Source organism: Epargyreus clarus, unplaced genomic scaffold (genome assembly GCF_041222505.1).
Source record: "Epargyreus clarus isolate Ecla_fem2 unplaced genomic scaffold, WU_Ecla_fem_2.2 ptg000032l, whole genome shotgun sequence".
In the NCBI taxonomy this organism is placed as follows: Eukaryota; Metazoa; Arthropoda; class Insecta; order Lepidoptera; family Hesperiidae; genus Epargyreus; species Epargyreus clarus.
This window is the reverse complement of record NW_027332237.1, coordinates 5,915,852-5,935,547: the sequence shown is the minus strand read 5'-3', so window position 1 is coordinate 5,935,547 and position 19,696 is coordinate 5,915,852. Positions and strand designations below refer to the sequence as shown.

The 19,696-nt window shown below is 34.4% G+C and overlaps 1 protein-coding gene across 1 annotated transcript in view; it reads right to left on the bottom strand.

Annotated features, from left to right (window-relative positions):
- Window positions 1–608: 608 nt before the first annotated feature.
- Poxn (paired box pox-neuro) overlaps window positions 609–19,696 on the bottom strand; it is an 84,678-nt gene continuing 65,590 nt past the window's right edge. The window contains exons 4-5 of the mRNA XM_073090318.1: window positions 10,736–10,937; window positions 609–2,117 (exon numbers count right to left, since the gene is read on the bottom strand). Of these exons, the coding sequence (XP_072946419.1) occupies window positions 1,423–2,117; window positions 10,736–10,937 (897 nt within the window). The 3' untranslated portion in view covers window positions 609–1,422. The remainder of the gene's footprint in view (window positions 2,118–10,735; window positions 10,938–19,696) is intronic.

Genomic DNA, 19,696 nt, shown 5'->3' with positions numbered 1-19,696 from the left:
TATTTTCAAGCCTACGTAGAATTGATATAAATTTAAGTCACGAATTTTTTGCCATCTACCTAAAAGGACTAATTTGAAACGCCTCGAGTACCTAAGTGTTTGTGCTTAACACGTCCGTTGAAATTTTATCGGTCCTTATAAGTTCGTTTCAATTCCCAAGAACGCACCTAGAATTGTACAAATTTATATACGCATAGAAAATATTTTTTATTAAGTGTGTGAAATCTATATAATTCTAGACTAGCGTGATGGATAAGGCTACATCCTTGAACCTTAGAATACCAATGGCAATAGCACAATAATGGATTTAAAATGCGCGTAATAACTTATTTAGAGTTTAACAACACCCACTACGTTTACGAAGCATGCCCCACTTTTGTCGACTTTCAAATCTATTGCTCAATAATCATGTCTGCTTTATTACTTTTCTGTAAATATTTATTTTTATACTTACTTTATTAGTCCTCAAACATTAGACGGCATTATCATAATTTAATAGATTAGCTATGGATTATTGCCCTTTGCTTCATGGCAGGTGCGTTTAAATAGGTAGACATAAAAACAAATATTAGCGCGATGGTGACGATTAAAAAATTATACGCTCCAAATTTGAATATTTGGTTTATTGTGCTGTTTAATAAACAACTACAGTGTTGTCTATGATACAATGTATGATGCAAGTTTAAATACATTTTTATAATGAGAATGGTGCGTCAAAGTTTACTGTAGGTGACGCCTGAATTATTTACCAAACTATTTTATTTTATTGAACCTGCCATTGCTTTTTCTTTATATGGTATGAAAATTGGCGTCTCTACCAGTAGACATTGGCTTCCCATTTTCAAAACATAGGTCATAACTAGAACTAGTCCATTTTTTGTCTATTTTACAATAATCTATGACACTAACAAAGGAATGTTTGAAGCAAAATTAGTACTAATAATATTCTAAAGTATTCTACAATTAGATAAATTAATATTGTACAATATCACAGAATCACGATACATAATCTGTTTGAAAATTAATTTGCAGATAAAAATGGTTGACTTATGGCACCAATTTGTATCATCTATTTAGTTTATTGATTGAGAAATATAGGGGTACATCCAATTGGTATATATACATTTATTTTGATTAACTTTCAATATGTTACCTACATGTAATTTTTAGATGTTTATTTACTTTCTTTCATACCATAACATTTATGTTTTATTAATCTAGACGATTTTAAAATTAATATTTACAACAATGTACACTAATAACTTATTAAAAATAATTTATCTATCTAAATAATATACAAATGGAATGTCTCGACCGCTTAAGAAAAATATATTGTATGGCAACTAATGAATATTTTTAATCTATATCGCTAAAGACCAAAACGTGATTTTGATACTATGTCACGACTAGGTGAGAAGAAAGTTAATTTCCCGCTTTTATTTCGGAACTTCCGGATTCTGTGAAACAGTCGTTTGAAACTCCGCTTTGTACAGAGCAGTAACTGGCGGGAGAGCTTCTGTCACTTGAAGGTTTTTCTTGGCTCGGATATTCCACCATACTGCCGCTGGGTTGTCGAAGGAAATTCTGGAAACCAACGGGTGCGGCGTTGACACTTTCTCTTATTTTTTCTGGTTTTTTGAGTAGTTCTTCGATCGAATACGGATTCTTTTTCTTCTCTTTTTCGTTCATAGTTTTCTGTTCTTGGTCATCTGTATCAGGCCTGTCAGTACTATCGTCGCTGGCTTCGACGGAAATATGTTCCGAATTCTCTGACTTCACTTCATCGGTGTTTATTCTGTTTAGCAGATCACCATGTAGGTTCAGGGCGTATGGGGAGAAGTTTTTGTCTGTATGGCAGGGCATCATGATTCTTTGCCAAGGTGATATTGGGTAGGGTTTGAGAAGTCCTTGGGCTTGCACTTGGTTGGCTATAAGCCAGGAGGTGGCAAGTCTTCTGTCGTACATGGTCGGGTCTGTTGGTTGCGGTGGTGGTACTCTAACAGCGGAATGAGCGAAGTATGGAGAGTTCTGTTGAGGGAGAGGCGTCGGTGCCAGCGTGGTCTTCAGAGACATGTAGTCCATCATGTTCGGTGTTAGCTCCGGTTGTGGAAATGGTTCTGGAAAGAAATATTTCAGTTCAGTGAATTGAGCAAAGATTTTATGTAGTTATAACCGTGTTATAAATTATTAAAGAAAATATTTTTTTCAAATATGGTACATTTCTTAATTCGAGAGTAATGTGCGCATTTTATCTCCTACTGACTGATTTTTTACAGGTAGTATTTAGCTGTAGGACTAAACGTGATGTCTATTGACTACTTCTATATCCTAAAAATGTCTATTCCTAAAAATATTATAAAATGTGTTACATTTTACGTAAAAAAAAGATAATTACGACTTGTTAATTATAAAACATCTTTAACTTATAATTATCAACTGTTGGCACTTTCGAAACATTGATCGCATCTATTTAAGTATTTTACATCTATTTAATTAATTCCATTTTATTACGATAACCCTAAAAGTACTTTAAATAATAACTTTACGACGAATTTATTCCTTAAGCCCATTAATGAGTAATTATGCAGTATTAACCTAACAAATATAAATTTACGGCCACAAGGCAGTAGAAATGTCATGTTAATATACAGAGCACCTCGTAATTTAAGGAAATTATGGCCGACAATAAAACAAACAGACAAGCAAACAATTATGAAAAAGAAAACATTATACTTTACACATTGTTCTAACTGGCACTAAGAATCGCAGTAAATATGAATGTTAAACGATTCAAGTAGATCTTTAGTATTCTTTACTACCCCTTTGTCTATGGTCTATAAAACAAGTACTCTATGTCTATGATCTGTGGACCGAGCGTTAAAATGGCGCATATTAGTGTCAGAATTTCGCACGGCATTTATAGCTCGTAAACAAAGAGCTTAAGACCTTAAGCTTTGACAAGTTGGCACATGATTAGTAGAAGCAAGAGGTACTTAGAATAATTAGGGGTATAAATAGACCATTACAGTTGAAAGTTACGAAGTTGGAGAACATTATAGAAAACCAGATTCCTTCTCTATGTATTTCTCATAGATAAGTAAAGATTACTCTCTCCTAACAAGAAAATGTACCCAGTTTTGAGAATTGAAATAGTTGCGTAAAAAAGTTTTGCCACGTCTCCGTGCTAAAATTTCCCTACAATATTTGAAATAATTATTTATTTTTTATGTAAATTACGCAGTATTAGTTATTTATTCGTAAATTTTCTCTAAAAATGTTTTTATTTGTCAAGAATTCAAAAAAAGAACTTACTAATAAGCCATTTGTGGCTTCAATCAATTTCAAGGCGGCGAAGTATCTTTACTAATCTATGGTATTTCTTAAGAAGTCGGTTAAAAACTGCGTTAATTTTATAATCACTAGTAAGTCTGAATTTAATTAGATTAGTTCTAGTGTGAATTAAATAAGAAACGAAAAATATAATTAATTTTAATTTGATATACGTAGGTACTTGTGGTCGAAACCATAAATAGGATTTTACACAAAAAAAAAATATTAAAGCTCGCCTTGGCCTACGAAACAAAAAAAATGATTTCTTGGTCTTCGCCTACTTATATAGGCATTTATAGACAGCTTTTTGCTTTATTTTTTTCAACGCATTTTTTTATAATTTAGGAGTAGCAGACAAGCATGCAGTCCATCTGATGGTAAGTGGTTACTGACGCCCATGAAAATTTGTAATCAACCCTAGATAGTATTAGATATTCCTACCTGAGGTCGGCCACACATGCGCCGCTATCCCTGAGGACTAAGCTGGAACGCCTCGGAAAAGTCTGTCTCCCTTACCACACCCTTCAAAACGGAACACAGTAGCGCCTAACACTGCTGTTATTAGGTAGAAATGGGTTTGGCGGTGGTGCCGCCGGAGACGAACCACAGAGGATTCTACCACCTTCGTTATTAAGTTAAACCTTTACCTTCTATCATTACATAACATCTATACTAATATTATATCGAGGAAATCTTTGTTTGTTTATTTGATTGTAATGAATAGGCTCAAAAACTGCTGGACCGATTTAAAAAATTCTTTCACCATTCGAAAGCTACATTATCCACGAGTAACATAATATATTTCATATAAAATATATTTCATATAATATATTTTATATGAAATATATTTGATAAATAGATTTTGAGGCGGTACAAAGTTTGCTGGGTCAGCTAGTAACATATAAAACTACAATTTCCGAATAATTAAGACATTATATAAATTAATGAACCAAATAGTCAAACTTTACAACTTCCTGTGCTAACATAGAATGCGATATGTAGTATTATAACTTATAGACTTGTGCTAACACAGCAGGGAGTATCGCGTGCCGGCTATAATAAATATTAATTAGTAATCTATTTAGATAATTAATAAATGTGATAATTTTGACCATTATAATTTTTTATTTAGGTTAGTTAATTATTTTCATAGTGAAGGTATAAAATTCGTTGCTTGACCATGGAAGGACCACCGACAGTGTGACAACATTCTTCCTTAGTTTAATAACTACTAACTAAAGCCTGATAGCAGTGATAGCCTAGTGGTTAAGAAACTCGGCCTCTCGATCGAGAGGTCCGAGGTTCAAATCCCAGGCACGCACCTCTGATTTTTTAAAGTTATGTGCGTATTAGAAATTAATTATCACTTGCTAAACGGTGAAGGAAAACATCGTGAGGAAACCTGCATACCTGAGAGATTTATAAAAAAAAAAAAAAAGAATCTCAAAGGTATGTGAAGTCTACCAATACGCACTTGACCAGCGCGGTGGACTATGGCCTAATCCTTCTCATTATGAGAGGAGACCCGTGCCCAGCAGTGGGACAGTAATGGGTTGATGATGATGAACTAAAGCCTAATGACTTTTGTAAAAAAAATAAAATAAAAAATATAATTTAGATAGACACATTGAAAATTCTGCGTAACTTAACGCTGCTGTTAAGGCACGCGCCTACAGCGCTTAACAATGCTGTTTTAAAACCGAAATACGTGTGCACAAAGGTTTAGATAGACCGCGCCAAACTTTTTTTATATAATATAGGAGTAGCAGACGAGCATGCAGTCCACCTGATGGTAAGTGGCTACTGCCGCCCATGGGCATCTGTAATCAACCCCAGATAGGATTAGATATTCCTACGGTCGGCCACAGATGCGCTGCTACCCCTGAGGACTAAGCTGGAACGCCTCGAAAAAGTATGTCTCCCTTACCACACCCTTCAAAACGGAACACAGCAGCGCCTAACAGTGCAGTTATTAGGCAGAAATAGGTGTAGAGGTGGTGCCGCTGGAGTCGAACCACAAAGAGTACTACCACCTTTGAACCTTTGAGCGGACTAGCAATTTTACGCAGACTATACCACCTTTAAAGCCAAAATATGTGTGTGTGTGTGTATCACCTTTAAAGTAGTAGAATTGAGGTACCCAATAATTACTAGACTATAAATACATCCGCAAGGTTAATAGAACGAATGTTTGCATACTTAAGAGCTTAATGGCAGTAAAATAAGGTTTCAAAAACTAATATGGATAAATAATACGAATTTGTAAACCCTTTCGTTTATGGCAGGTGGTCTCGTCAATAGGAAAAGGCAAAGGTTATGTCTATTAAGGTTCTATTTAAAATCATATGCTTAATCAGAACTAGGTACTGGCCATTGATTTATTTGCGTTCTTTTTTTCTTTTTGCAAATTTTGTTTTTTGTTTTATTTTTATAGGCAGACATGAGGCAGACAAATGGACGAAACAATCGTCATTTTTTTAACTGGACTTATATTATGATTTAGAATTTAATAACTTGCAAAAAAGGAATAAAGTCAGATTCAATCGTTATATTAAAGACACTGAAAGATTTGGAAACATAATAAATATTTTTATTTATTTGTGTAATATCATTTAAATTACGATAAATAAAAATAAATCAGTTAAACAAACATAAACATAATGAATAAATTATAAAATAAGTACCTAACGAATTGAACAAAAAAAAATTTAAGTAATTTTTTTAAGTATTTAAAGTACACCTATTAAGTGCCTTCCGATTAATTGTGCTGTACTAACTACATTACTGCAAATGTTTCGAGTTCACAGAGGCACTTCCAAAACAATTACGTACCAAAAAATACAATTAAAGTGGCCAATAAAGGCTTAAATTAGAGGCACCCAATAAAACGTTTACGTCCTTGGCAAGCCAAGCGTTACTATAATTTCTCGTAGGTCCGATTTTACTTTAATTACTCTACAGTTGTGCTTCTCAAAGTGTAAGCAAACCCTCTGAAGTAGAAAGAATATTAATCCCAAAATACAGTCAATTTTATCGAAAAAACACTATTTGTTTCCAACTATTGTGAATAGGCAACCATTTTAATTTTTATGTTACCGAAGTGGGAATATGTTCAAATTTTGTAATATCTCCCAAAGTAGAAGTTTTACAAACGTAAAAGGTATCTTCTTTGATAGCTAAACACGTGGGCATAAACACGTAGTTAATTGAAGTCGTTTGGCTACATAAACAATTCAAAATAGGTCTATTTTCGATCAGTAATTGTTTTATATACATAAAATACAAGTCACAGCGAAGGAATGGGGGGTCGCGAAATATAGTGTTATAAAGATTGAGAAACACTGCTCCATAGTATGGAGTATGGATACTAGCATATTATTAAAAGTTCGTATTATTTTAAAACTTCCTCGCACCTGTTCGCGTAATGTATTACAAGTCCCTAGTTAAAGCAGTAGGGTTCTCGCATACTGTAATTATCCGTAGGTAAGGAAAAAGCCCAGTAGATAGAAATTGTCATATTTTTGTATTAAACTAAAGCACGTGTAAAAAACCTTCAATTAAAAAATCATATTTTCTTCAATTTATTTTTCATAAATTACTTTTTAAAATATAATTTACTTTACATTTGTAGCTAAAACTATTTGATGTTATACTAAACACGTGAAGTGAATTTCAATATTTCCAATTAAATGATTTCACTATTTTGGGTTTTAAATTGTTTCTAATCTTTACTAATATTATAAATCCGAAAGTAACTCTGTCTGTCTGTCTGGTTGTCTTTTCTTCACGCCTAAACCACTAAACCGATTTTAATGAAATTTTGTACAAAGATAGTCCGAGACCCGAGAAAGGACATAGGATAGTTTTTATCCCGGAAATCCCACCGGAACTAGGAATGGCGATCTAAGATCGATTAATCTGAGAATCGATCTTTTGGACCAAAAACATCGATTATTTTAATCGATATTAGTAAGGATTTAATCGTAAACTTTGCATTTGATCAAGTGATGATCTTTAGCAAAGTTGTTGTCCATGAGCCCACGAAGGTTTCAGAGTTGGTACGACCAATTTTTGCCAGACGGCGCCACTGGTATTCCAATGAAGGTACGAATTTTCAGTTTTATGTATGTTAGTATGTCATATTATATTCTTTTAAACGCGGGCGAAGCCGCGGGCAAAAACTAGTATTAGTATAAATAATAACTTGTACTTCCTAAATTCTTTACTTATTTGACAACCCTAAGATACGCCCATATTACTATATCATTAAACTAAGTTTATGACCATGATAACCTGATTTACGTCCTTTGTTTGATACACCAATGAAAAAGTGGGTGCTAATTACTAATATTTTGATTTCCAAGATATACAGGGTGTTTGCTGATTCGTGTCGGAGCCTTGGGATATAGTAGAGTCAATCTTATCGGCATTTTTTTTTCTAACTATTGTGAAACGGTAGACATTTTTATTTTTGTGTTACCGAAGTTAATGTATGTGTTTTAATTTATTTTTACATACCAAAGTATAAGGTTGTTAAATCGTATAAGTAGGACATATATCTTATTTCATAGCTAAATATATTAAATGATGTGACTTAAATACTTCGGTAAAAATATTTCAATAAGTGACTAAAAAGTATGACAAAAATAATAAAAAAAAAGAAAAAAAATCACCACAAACATTATCAGTACATATATTAACAATAGGAACTAAAGTCGTAGGTTTAGGTAAAGAATTATAGTACTTTGAAAATGATCCACAAAAATGTTTCACTATAAACTAGTGAAACACTAGTGAAACAGCAATAAGGGAAATGCAAATAGGGAACCATCGAAGTGAAAAAGTCATAGATAATTTGTCGATAGAATACCAATGTCCAAACACCCTGTATATTTATTGCCCGATTATATTGTAATGTAAAAATAAAATGACTTACCTTCCATTATTATCTCACTTTATTTAAATTCATACCTATATTTAAGACGATTTTAATTTTTTCAAGTTTTATTGTTAAAGATAAAAAATAATTTATTATATTCAAAGGAGGAGTTAGGAATTAAATGAATATAAGATATATAAGAATACAGTGTAATTTCATATAATTATCTAGAATAATTAAGATATTTGCATACTAAATATTTTTTCCCAGTAGGTTGGTATATAAATAAAATATATAAATATGATAATAATGTGATATTTTAGGTATATATTATTATAATTAATATAATGCTTAGTAATAAAAATAATATACTTATGATATTTGCATATTTAATACATTTTCCGGTAATTAAGATTTAACCGTGGTATGAACGTAGCGTAGACCATATTTACTGATTAGTGTTTGCATATCTACCTAACTTTTTATACTTTACAGCAGAGTTTCTCAAACTTATAACTCCGTACCCCTTTTAGATTTCTTTTATACAGTGAAACTTTTTAAAAACTGGGTTTAGTTAGAAATTTACAAGGTGTTGTTTTTATATGTTACTAAGAGCAACAGATTCACAGATTCTCATGGTTGCCATCCTTCTACTGTCCCACTGCTGGGCACGGGCCTCCTCTTGGAGTGAGGGGACTTTTTTATATTCATATCCAAACGATGAGGCATACGAGCTACCTGATGGAAAGCAGTCACCATCGCCTATGGACATTTGCAACGCCGGCTTTGGAGGGGAGCTCTTTTTGTACAAAACTAAACTCTTTTTGTTTAAATACATGCGTTATTAATTAATATGACGGCTAGATGTCTGTACTGCCGCAAAATGAGCTGATTCTAAGAGTTAAAATAATTTACTTTGAAATATTTTATGTTGATTAGCTACTCGTAAATATTCGTCTTCATATACCTAAATGTTATTGCGAACCCCTACGCTTAAATGGCATACCCCAAGGGGTACGCATACCACTGTGAGAACCATTGCTATATAGGAAATAAAAACATTAAAACTAGTTTTTGGAAACAAAAAGCGCAACAAGTTATGATAAGTAGCTGTTAAGCAGACGAAACGAGTTTTGATAAAATTTTGCTTTATCTAGCATCTATCGTGCAAACTAAATAGAATTGAGAAACAATGAGATTATTTAAAATTAATTCTTTTAAGCCAAATAATACTTTTAATTATAATTTAAAGAGGTGCTCATTAAAATATTATACTAGTTTTAAAGTATGATCATAAATTCTGTAAGCTTTTAACGATTTTTAGCGTAGAGAAACTTTCTGTGACTTGAGTAATAACTTGATAATGTGCGAGTTTATTAAGAAAATTATCATAAATTAAACTATTTTAAAATTAGACGCGGTCTGATCATTACTTTAGGCATTTATATATCTACCTGGAAGTCGAATCCGACAGATCATGCACTTGTCAATTGGATTAATTGCGCTCATTTGATTCTCAACGAACGCGTCAAATGATCTGAAGAATTATTAATTAAAAATAAAACCCGCGATATACTTTTTTTTTATTAACGAGGGGGAAACCTTCAAAAGGTACCCTACGACGTCGAAGCGACGCCGGGTTATGTGGCATTTTTACCGCACTAAAACCCCCCCGGTGGCCGTCCTCAACGCTTGTTGGAGAACTCCGGGATCTCCGACGGAACTCCAAGCGCGATGTCCCGATCGGGCTCTACCCTGGGAGAGCAGTTTTCGCTCCTCCCACACCATCTGTGTTCACGACGGTATGCGACTACACATACCGCCGTCCTTCCCGGGGTCGCTTACTGGACGGTTCGAGCTCCCACTCTTGTCACCTCTAACGACAGGCAGGGGATACCGTAGCCCTATTCTAGTCCCGGAACTACAGGGACAAACCCGCGATATACCTACATTTATACATTACCTACCTACCTACATTTATATTTACCTACACATATATTTATACCTACATTTACCTACCTAGATTTATAACTACAGGTCACTCCCACAATTTAGACGAATCCGACGACACGTCGTATATTGTAAATCGTAGCGAAAAAATCTAAGTCTATGTTTAAATCCGTCCGTTAAAGGTATGTCAAATAATGAAATACTTACAAACATACATGTTACATTTAAAGGTGGTAGAACCCCTTGTGGTTCGACTCATAACAGCAGTGTTGAGCGCTGTTGTGTTCTGTTTTGAAGGGTGTGGTAAGGGAGACATACTTTTCCGAGGCGTTCCAGCTTAGTCCTCAGGGGTAGTGGCCGACCTCAGGTAGGAATATCTAATCCTATCTGGAGTTGATTACATGGGGTCTGTGAACGGCAGTAGCCACTTACCATCAGGTGGACTGCGTGCTCGTCTGCTAGTCCTATATTATATTTATAGGTATATATAAACCTACATACATCCATAATACATATGGATGGAAATCCATTACCCTTTGCAATAGAATAAAGGTATAGATAGGTTTAGTATCTCACCATGGCCACTCCTTGGTTCCTCATCACTCCAGGCCAGTCCACTGTTTCTCAGGATTCTGTTGACAGACGACACTGAGGGTATGGAGTGGGGCTCGCACACTCTCGCGCTAAGCAGTCGCTCGCGGATCTCCCATGCGAACATCCCTGGGTTCTCCTGCTTCAGACGGAGTATCTTCTTCACTACAGTCGGCGTTGCTACTTGCTGGAAAGAGAGAGATGTTTTTGTAATGTTGGCGTTTTATATGGTTTTATATAAAGTTGCATGGACATGTAGGTAATTATCTTAATGCCAAATCGGTGTTATCGAATACTTTGAACATAGAAGCTGTAATCGACATAATTGGTTTTATATGTAATGCTAAACATCAGGTTTTTAATTTTATTCTTTCTATATAAAATATCTCTGCATAAAACCTTTTTATTCTGTACCTGTGTAAATCATCTGAAACTAACAGATGAATCTCTGCTGCTACTCCTGAAGACTAACTTTGTAAAATATTTAAGTAAATAATACATTCTGAAAATATTTTGCCATAGTATAGAACAATGTGGCGATGTATAGACAACTTTATCGCTTTGAAAAATCTTCTCTATTCCTGTTAGTTTGTTTTTAATGAACATAGAAGACCAATATATCTCAAATTATTTATAATGTGTTGTCTTTAATCAAATGTAGAAGATGCTACAGTAATTACTTAGCAAATGGAACTTACTACTTGTCAGATTAGAAAGTTCCTCATCGGAAGTCTCGACTCATCGATGTCTGTAAACAATATCCGCATTGTATGGACATTGCAGGAACTTACATAATATCCTGATTTTTTTCTGAATACCCATATTGATAGAGAATATTTGACTACGTATGAGGCGTTGATAGCTTTAGCAGTCACAATATTTTTATTAAAGCGATGGTCCTTGACTATTGAAGAACTCCCATGGCACTGTAGTCACCATTTTAGTTTGACGTGCAAAGGGTTCAAAGATAGATTTGCGGTATACCTATTTAATTGTGATGTTTCCACTTACACTTTTATACCTATGAATCATTATTATTTAAGATTTATTATGTATGTTTGTCTGTTTGTTTTATGTATACTTTATTGATACACACAATGCATAATAGTAGTTTCATGTTTTCAAAAAAGATTTCGCATATTAAGTTTATACATATCAGGTTTATAAAACTGTACCAACAAATTTTACTTTTAACTCTTAAAGCAAGCAAAATTGATTATTAATAAGACTACCAAAAAGCAGTACAGGAGGTCCATTCATACTGCGTAAATCCTTTCTCTACATGTAAATTAAAGTAATCACAGGGTTTTAAATTAAAAACTGTCAACTGCTCTCTCCTTTGGCACGCGCTTTATTACGAGAAAACATACAAATAAACCCAAATACTACTTTACGATAATATGTAGGCAGGATCGGACTTGGAGATGGGCTTGATATGATGGGGCCCTGGGGCAACGAGGGAGTTGAGGCCCCTCATTATTTTCTATCTTATTTATCCTATGTTTATCTCTATTCTATCTATAATAAAAGTAACAGTTTTGTCCGTAATATCTATCAAAAATGTATTACTAAGATATAAAATTTGTTCAACGAATATTGTACCTAATAATTAGTGCGAATGTTGTCAGTAAAAATTCAAAGATTTACTGTTCGTAACAAACATTTAAGTTGCTGACCAATCAAAATATGACTATTTTTAATCGACTTCAAAAAAGGAGTTTTCAACCGCTATGTATGTATATTTTGTATGACTGCAATTTTCTCAAAAACTACTCATCCAATTTGGATGGGGTTTGGTAATAAAATTTCAATTGTGGGGCCCCTCTCTTGTGGGGGTCCTAAGGCAGTCGTTCCAAATCCGGCCCTGTGCGTATCACAGATTACAAGGAAATCATAAAATAGTGTAGCGAAATTACAAGGTTACCGGCAGATGGCGCTCATCGCCGCGGTAATGGCTATTTAATAATGACATCCATCGATGTTTGTTTTTCTGACGCTCATTTATACGTGGAAGTGTGAAAGGCTTGCGAAGCTCCGTTGTTTATGAGTCCGTTATTTTTTATCTGTACGTTTTATAAGACAAAGTTTTTTTTTTATTTTAATCTTATATGGGTACCCATTAAAATTACACATGATCCAGCTTATTCAAGGATAACTTTATAAGGCTTCAAATTTAATTTAAATACTAGGTATTCAGGAATGATTGCACGCTTCTTACTAATATATTTAAATAAAAAGTAGATAGTAGGTAAATACTGCGTATATAGACATTTTAATAGTGGAGTCGCTAATAATGTAGAGATAGATAGAACAAATCACCTGTTACTAATAATAATCAAAATAAACCAGGTTTTGCTTATTGAAGTTCGAAGTTTTTAATTTTCATAATTTAATAATTATTAAATATTATGTCATTACACGATATTAAGATACGCCTACTAAACATTTGGTATATCTATCGTATCTTATGGAGTATTATACTTGGTACTTATGGTACTTATGTATCACTTGCTCAGCAAGGTGGACTATGTTTTAATCTCTCTTACTCTGAGAGGAGACCATGCCAGCAGTGGGATGGTAAAGGGTGGACGAACGGACGTATTTCGCTAGCGAATGTAATGATATATGTAGATTTTGAAGGTGGTAGAACCCTTTGTGGTTCGACTCCGGCGGCACCACCGCCACACCTATTTCTACCTAATAACAGCAGTGTTAGACGCCGCTGTGTTCCGGTTTGAAGGGTGTGGTAAGGGAGACAGACTATTCCGAGGCGTTCCAGCTTAGTCCTCAGGGGTAGCGGCGCATCTGTGGCCGACCTCAGGTAGGAATATCTAATCCTATCTGGGGTTGATTACAGATGTCCATGGGCGGCAGTAGCCACTTATCATCAGGTGGACTGCATGCTCGTCTGCTACTCTTATATTAGAAAAAAAAATGTATATATTTTTAATTTACCTCACTAGTTTAAAAAAAATGTAAATTGAAAATATTCTTTTAATTATTAAGTATACGGCCGGTTAATTCCATAAAAAATAGCAATAGCGTGATCTACACATAAAATATTATCTAATATTGTTGCTTCATAACACGTATCTCCTACTTCACGTGCTAATATTGTTCGGGCAAATGAGAGTCCGTGCGACCATACAGCTGTTTGTAATGACTAAGCTTACTTCACCGGCTTTGCTCATTAGTTGAATTTCAAGTGTTCTCTGTTAATATCAGATTTGGAATAACGCTCATAATAATTGTCTCATATAGGGTGGTTAGAATGAATCTATGACGGTTTATCTACCCAACGAGAAGTAAAGAAATAGAGTGCTAATAGCAATGGGAATTTCAAACGTACTTTGGCAAAGAGAGATATCCAGCCGGGCTAGGTGATCATGCCCGGGGAACGGCCGTGCTCCGACAGTGTCTGGTCGGAACTTTGTATATATGTAACATGTTTAGAAAACTTCCATAGCGTGATTCAGAATACTCGTGACGCTGTCTTGTCCAGTAGTGGGAAACCACAGTAGAATCTCTATTGTATGTATGAAGGTACCACCGGTGACCGGTCGAAGGGAGAGGATGAAACGGTATAGTAGTCCTCATGAGTGGCAAAGCATCTGTGATCGGCTTTAGGTAGAACCCCTTCTCTAATCATTCCCTATAGAATCAGTTACATATATCCATACACGGCAATTACCGTTTAGCAGGTGGACTGCATGTTCGTTTGCTATTTCAAAATTATAATAAAATTTTACGGTGACAATAATTGGCACCCCGGCCTGAAGTCAATGACCTATGCCCAAAACTTTTGATTTTAACCTCTACAAGTCCTATGGGGCCCATTTACGTGATTGCAAATAATTAGTTTCTGTACAAATGCCGTGAAGTTTGTCCCTAACACCTTTGAAATATAAAATAAGTTGTTTTTAACACGTTAGACTATTAAAATACGAATTAAGGGAAAATATAAGTGAATCATGAGTATTACAAAAAAATACGAGTGAATAAAGCATAAATAATACTAAATTTTATTACCCTAAAAGGTTTCGTTTTATTATAAGATTTAAATTAAAGGCTTATTCAGCCTTTTATAAATAATCTGTAATTGTTATGTTTTTTAGTAATTTAAAGGTGGTAGAACTTTTTGATGTTTCTATGAAGAAGCACCCTATGTGTGCCTTTTATAATGTAGCCCTCCTGGGTTTTGGGTTGAAGAGTGTAGGAAGGCAGTTTCACTATTTCAATAGAAAAAGAAATGAAATGTAGGAATAAGTTGATATTGATTTTTAAAGGCTCTAAATACACAAAGATGGCTGCGATACCTATAAGTTATTATTGAGTGGTAGCAATATATGAGTAAACCTACCGCTTTCTAACAGTATTTCAACCTCTATTTTGTTCTCTTTGTGAGTTAAGTGCTTAATACATACATTTCATGGCCGTTTGCTGTTAGAAAATGTGTTTTACATTATACTAAGTAGTAAATACGCACTATGATTGACAACTTATTTATACCTAATTTTTGGTTTCTTCGCTTACGTATTTTTAACATAAAAAAATATATTCTCTACGTTTTTATGCTCTTTACAAATGTCAATCAACATTTAACTATTATTAGTTTTAATTACAAAGTAACACTTAACAATGGAAATAATTCCTATGCGCAAAATGCTCTTAAAATATTATGACAGATGTATTTTTGAACGCATCAAAATAATTATAGTTCCTGTAACGGAACGCGCCCTTCGATTAGAAAAAGTATAAAAAAGATGGCCGGCGCTAAAACGCGTTCAATAGGATATCGATTGAGCATCTAATGTAGTAATTGCTGGGTTCCCGCCAAAATTAACGCCCTTGGGTTCAGTGGCTTCTTTAAACAATCCTCAGGGCTACTATTTACACATTAACTTTGACAGGCTGCTTAAGACTTATAATTATTTTTAAGATGGCGTGTAAGGAAATACGATTTTGAGGCAAAAAATTACAGTTCTCATAATGGATTTCCGACCGCAAGATTTGGTGTTAGATATCAAATGGACACGCACGCTTAGAACCGTTTATTATACAATTTTTGATTTAAAATGGTGCTAGACAGATGTTTGATAAAATCTGTGATGTATTTTATTTAAATAGGATTAAATCAGTGACCTTAGCAATACAGCAGCAGGAAATCTTTCTTACGTTTTTATTATTAAAACAGACGTAATAATCTGTTACGATAGGCCATAGATTAGTAAAGATTACTCATTCCTAACCAGAAAATGTACCCAGCTTTGAGAATTGAAATAGTTGCGTAAAAAAGTTTTGCCACGTCTCCATGCTAAAATGTCCCTGAAATATTTGAAATAATTATTTAGTTATTATGTAAATTACGCAGTATTAGTTATTTATTCGCAAATTTTCTCTAAAAATGTTTTTATTTGTCAAGAATTAAAAAAAGAACTTACTAATAAGCCGTTTGTGGCTTCATTCAATTTCAAGGCGGCGAAGTATCTTTACTAATCAATGCTATAGGCACAAGTTGGTTCTTAACTTCTTAGTATATATACTCGTATAGCCCACGTCAAACTGCTAGTCCGCTCTGAAATTGTTGCAAGCAGGTGTAGTCATACAATTTACTATGGCGATGCGATTCATTTCTATATTCAGAGCGGGCTAGTAGTTTTACGCGGACTTTACCTAATATTTTTACATAAAAAATGCTTTGATAAAACTAATATTTTTGTCCAATTAATATATTATTTCTTATGTTTAATTAATTTTGGGTGTTAATCTAATTTATTCACACAGAATTCCACACATTAACTACATGTTTGGTTCTTGCATATATTGTAGTCTTTTTAACTTTGGTACTCTTGCAGACAATCTCTTGTGTACATTTCAAAGCTACTTTTTTCTTTTAAATTATCAACGATAATGATAATAATAGACAACGTTATAATATTGTTATAAGACAGATTACACTTTGTATCTGTTTTTGCGCAAGACCTCTATATTTTTAGGAATGGTAGAGCCCTTCGTTGTTCGACTAACATCTATTTATGGCTAATAACAATAAAGTGCTGCTGTTTTACAGAAGGCATTATAAAAGATATTTTTTCTTAGCCCTTAGGGCTAGCAACACATCTGTGGGCTACCTCAAATATGATTCTATCTGAGGTTGATTAAGTGTACATAAGCAACAGTAGCCACCTACTTGTACTTCCTCATTTCCCTTTTGAAAATTAGAATAAATCTGTACTTATAAGATATAAGAAAATTACAATAATTCTAATTTATAGATACTTCAGATCTATTTTAGTATTGGTATCTATATTAATAGCTCTCAATAGCAATTTAACTTTAAGGATCGTTAAATATAACGGTACGTACGTAATATAATAAATATAGGTACTTGGGATTTAACAGACTTTAGATAATGTAATTAATCGTAAGTTGAAATTAAAATCGAATCGAAATCGAATCTCAAATGGATAACTGCCTAGGCCGGTGGTTTGTAACTTGGCCTCTAGTCGGCTGGTCCGAGGCTGGAATCCCAGGCACGCACATATTTCAAACATAATTCAAACGCACATATTTCAAATATATATATATATATATATATATATATATATATATATATATATATATATATATATATATATATATATATATATGCATCTTAGAGTTAATTATTATTAAGTTTTTATTATTAAAGAGCTTTTGCCCACGGCTTCGCTCGCGTTACGAAGTAATATTTTCATCCCTTATTTTATCCCCTTGGGGGTAGAATTGATCAAAATCCCTTCTTAGCTGATGCCTACATCATAACATCTACCTGCAGGCCAAATTTTAGCCCGATCCGTCCAGTGGTTTGGGCTGTGCGTTGATAGATCACTATGTCAGTCAGTCACCTTTGAGTTATATATATTTAGATAGTTAATTATGATTTGATCGTCAAGGAAAACATCGTGAGGAATCCTAAAGTTAAAAAAAGAATAAGTGTCGTCTGTCGAAGGTGTGTGAACTCTATCAATCCGCGCTTGGCCATCTTAGCGGGCCTAAATCTAAATTTCCCTCATTCTTAAAGTCGCTCGTGCTTATCAGTGAGATTATAATGGGTTAAGTAAACTAATCATAAGTATCCAAATGGAAAAGTATAAACAAATACTCATATCATACTTAGGTCTAGCTACTAGATGATGTCCGCAAGTAAGCATCTCATAAGAGGAGAGATGTTAATATTACGGTAAATGTCGAAGCCTCGGTGCGATTATGAATAAATGAAGCGGAGTGCGGTAGCAGCGGCATTCTCGGCCGCGTCACGGCCCGTTCCGTTCATACGACGGTTTTTGCCCGACGCGCGCGCATCAATCATCCTCTGACACATCCAATATCGGTTTTTGCACGCGCCCGCTACGCGCTACAAAATGGCGGTGGTAACTGTCCGCAAACGCGTGGACGATTAGAGTTTCTTATTACCGATTTCTATTAGACTTTCCACCTTCCTGATGGGGTGAAAGATAATTTGCCGGGGCGTGAGACCCGTTGCTTTAATGACGGAATGATTCGATATTAATTCGAGGGAAGGAGATGACGTTTCTACGTAGTTAATATTGGCTTAATGCGGTATTGCAGCTGCCCACGGCTAGTTATCTAGGAGTTGAGAGGTTTTTTGTGACAAAAACCTCGCGGTGACCCGGTTCGCACTTGTCGTTTGCTGTCAAAGGTTATTTCCTGGAGTTACAGGTTGTTGTATTACTAACCTAATAATTAGTATGACATTAATTAATTTTTTTCACATAAAATATGATACAGCTGTGTTGAATACGATGGATAGCATCAAGCTAGTCTATTCTTACACGTAAAGTTCGAGTATATGAAATGTTTTTTTTTTATTTTCAGAATATAGAGCAGCGTTTTATGCCTGTCTAATATAAGCCAAAAGTATACCGTAGTGAGATGGCTAAATTCTAAAAAAAAACGTGTAGGCCAATTCCTAGATTTAATCCTTTAATTGCCGCCTAAGATTGACACGGGAAACACATTGATGTTATTCGAGGACCAAATAAATTTCCTACGAAAACATGGTTACGAAAAAAAGTACGAAAACTTCTCTCACCATACATGAACTTATGTGATTTTATTACGCATTCAGCTAGCTTCGTATTAAAGTTATTCTAGGAAGGGAAGTTTTTATTATAATCCCAGTACCATATTAACGTATTTTAAAATATGGCTTTATCGAGTTCAAAGCGAGTAAGATGTCAAAAGGAGTCTAATAAATATAGTGCTTAAGGGTTGCGAGTCTTGATCTAGTAATCGTGTTGTATGATAAAAGTACTCGTCGCTAATAGGTAAGCAGTCAATTTAGGTAGTATCGGCACCTCTTCATATCTGTGACAAAACTAAACAAAACAGGAGTAATTACAATTTTTTTATCACATATGCTTTGCTGTCTCCGTGGACAAAGATGGAACACCTTATTACAGTAAATCTGTCTTACTAAGTGCCTTTATAAGGTAGAATGAAGTCGGTTAAAAATGGAATGACAGCAGTCCCGGGGCAATCGAACTGAAAAGTTCCAACACCTTTATAGACAGTATAAAGTTCGCTTGACATCTCATCAACAACCCATTACTGTCCCACTGCTGGGCACGGGTCTCCTCTCGGAATGAGAAGGATTAAGCCATGTTCCACCGCGCTGGCCAAGTGCGTATTGGTAGACTTCACATACCTTTGAGATTTTTTTTTATAAATCTCTCAGGTATGCAGGTTTCCACACGACGTTTTCTTTCACCGTTTAGCAAATGATAATTAATTCCTAATACGCACATAACTTTGAAAAATCAGAGGTGCGTGCCTGGGATTTGAACCTCGGACCCCTCGATCGAGAGGCCTAGTTTCTTAACCACCTAACTTAAATATTTAACTTCTATAAAAGGTATTTTTTTATTACGAATAAAAAAATAA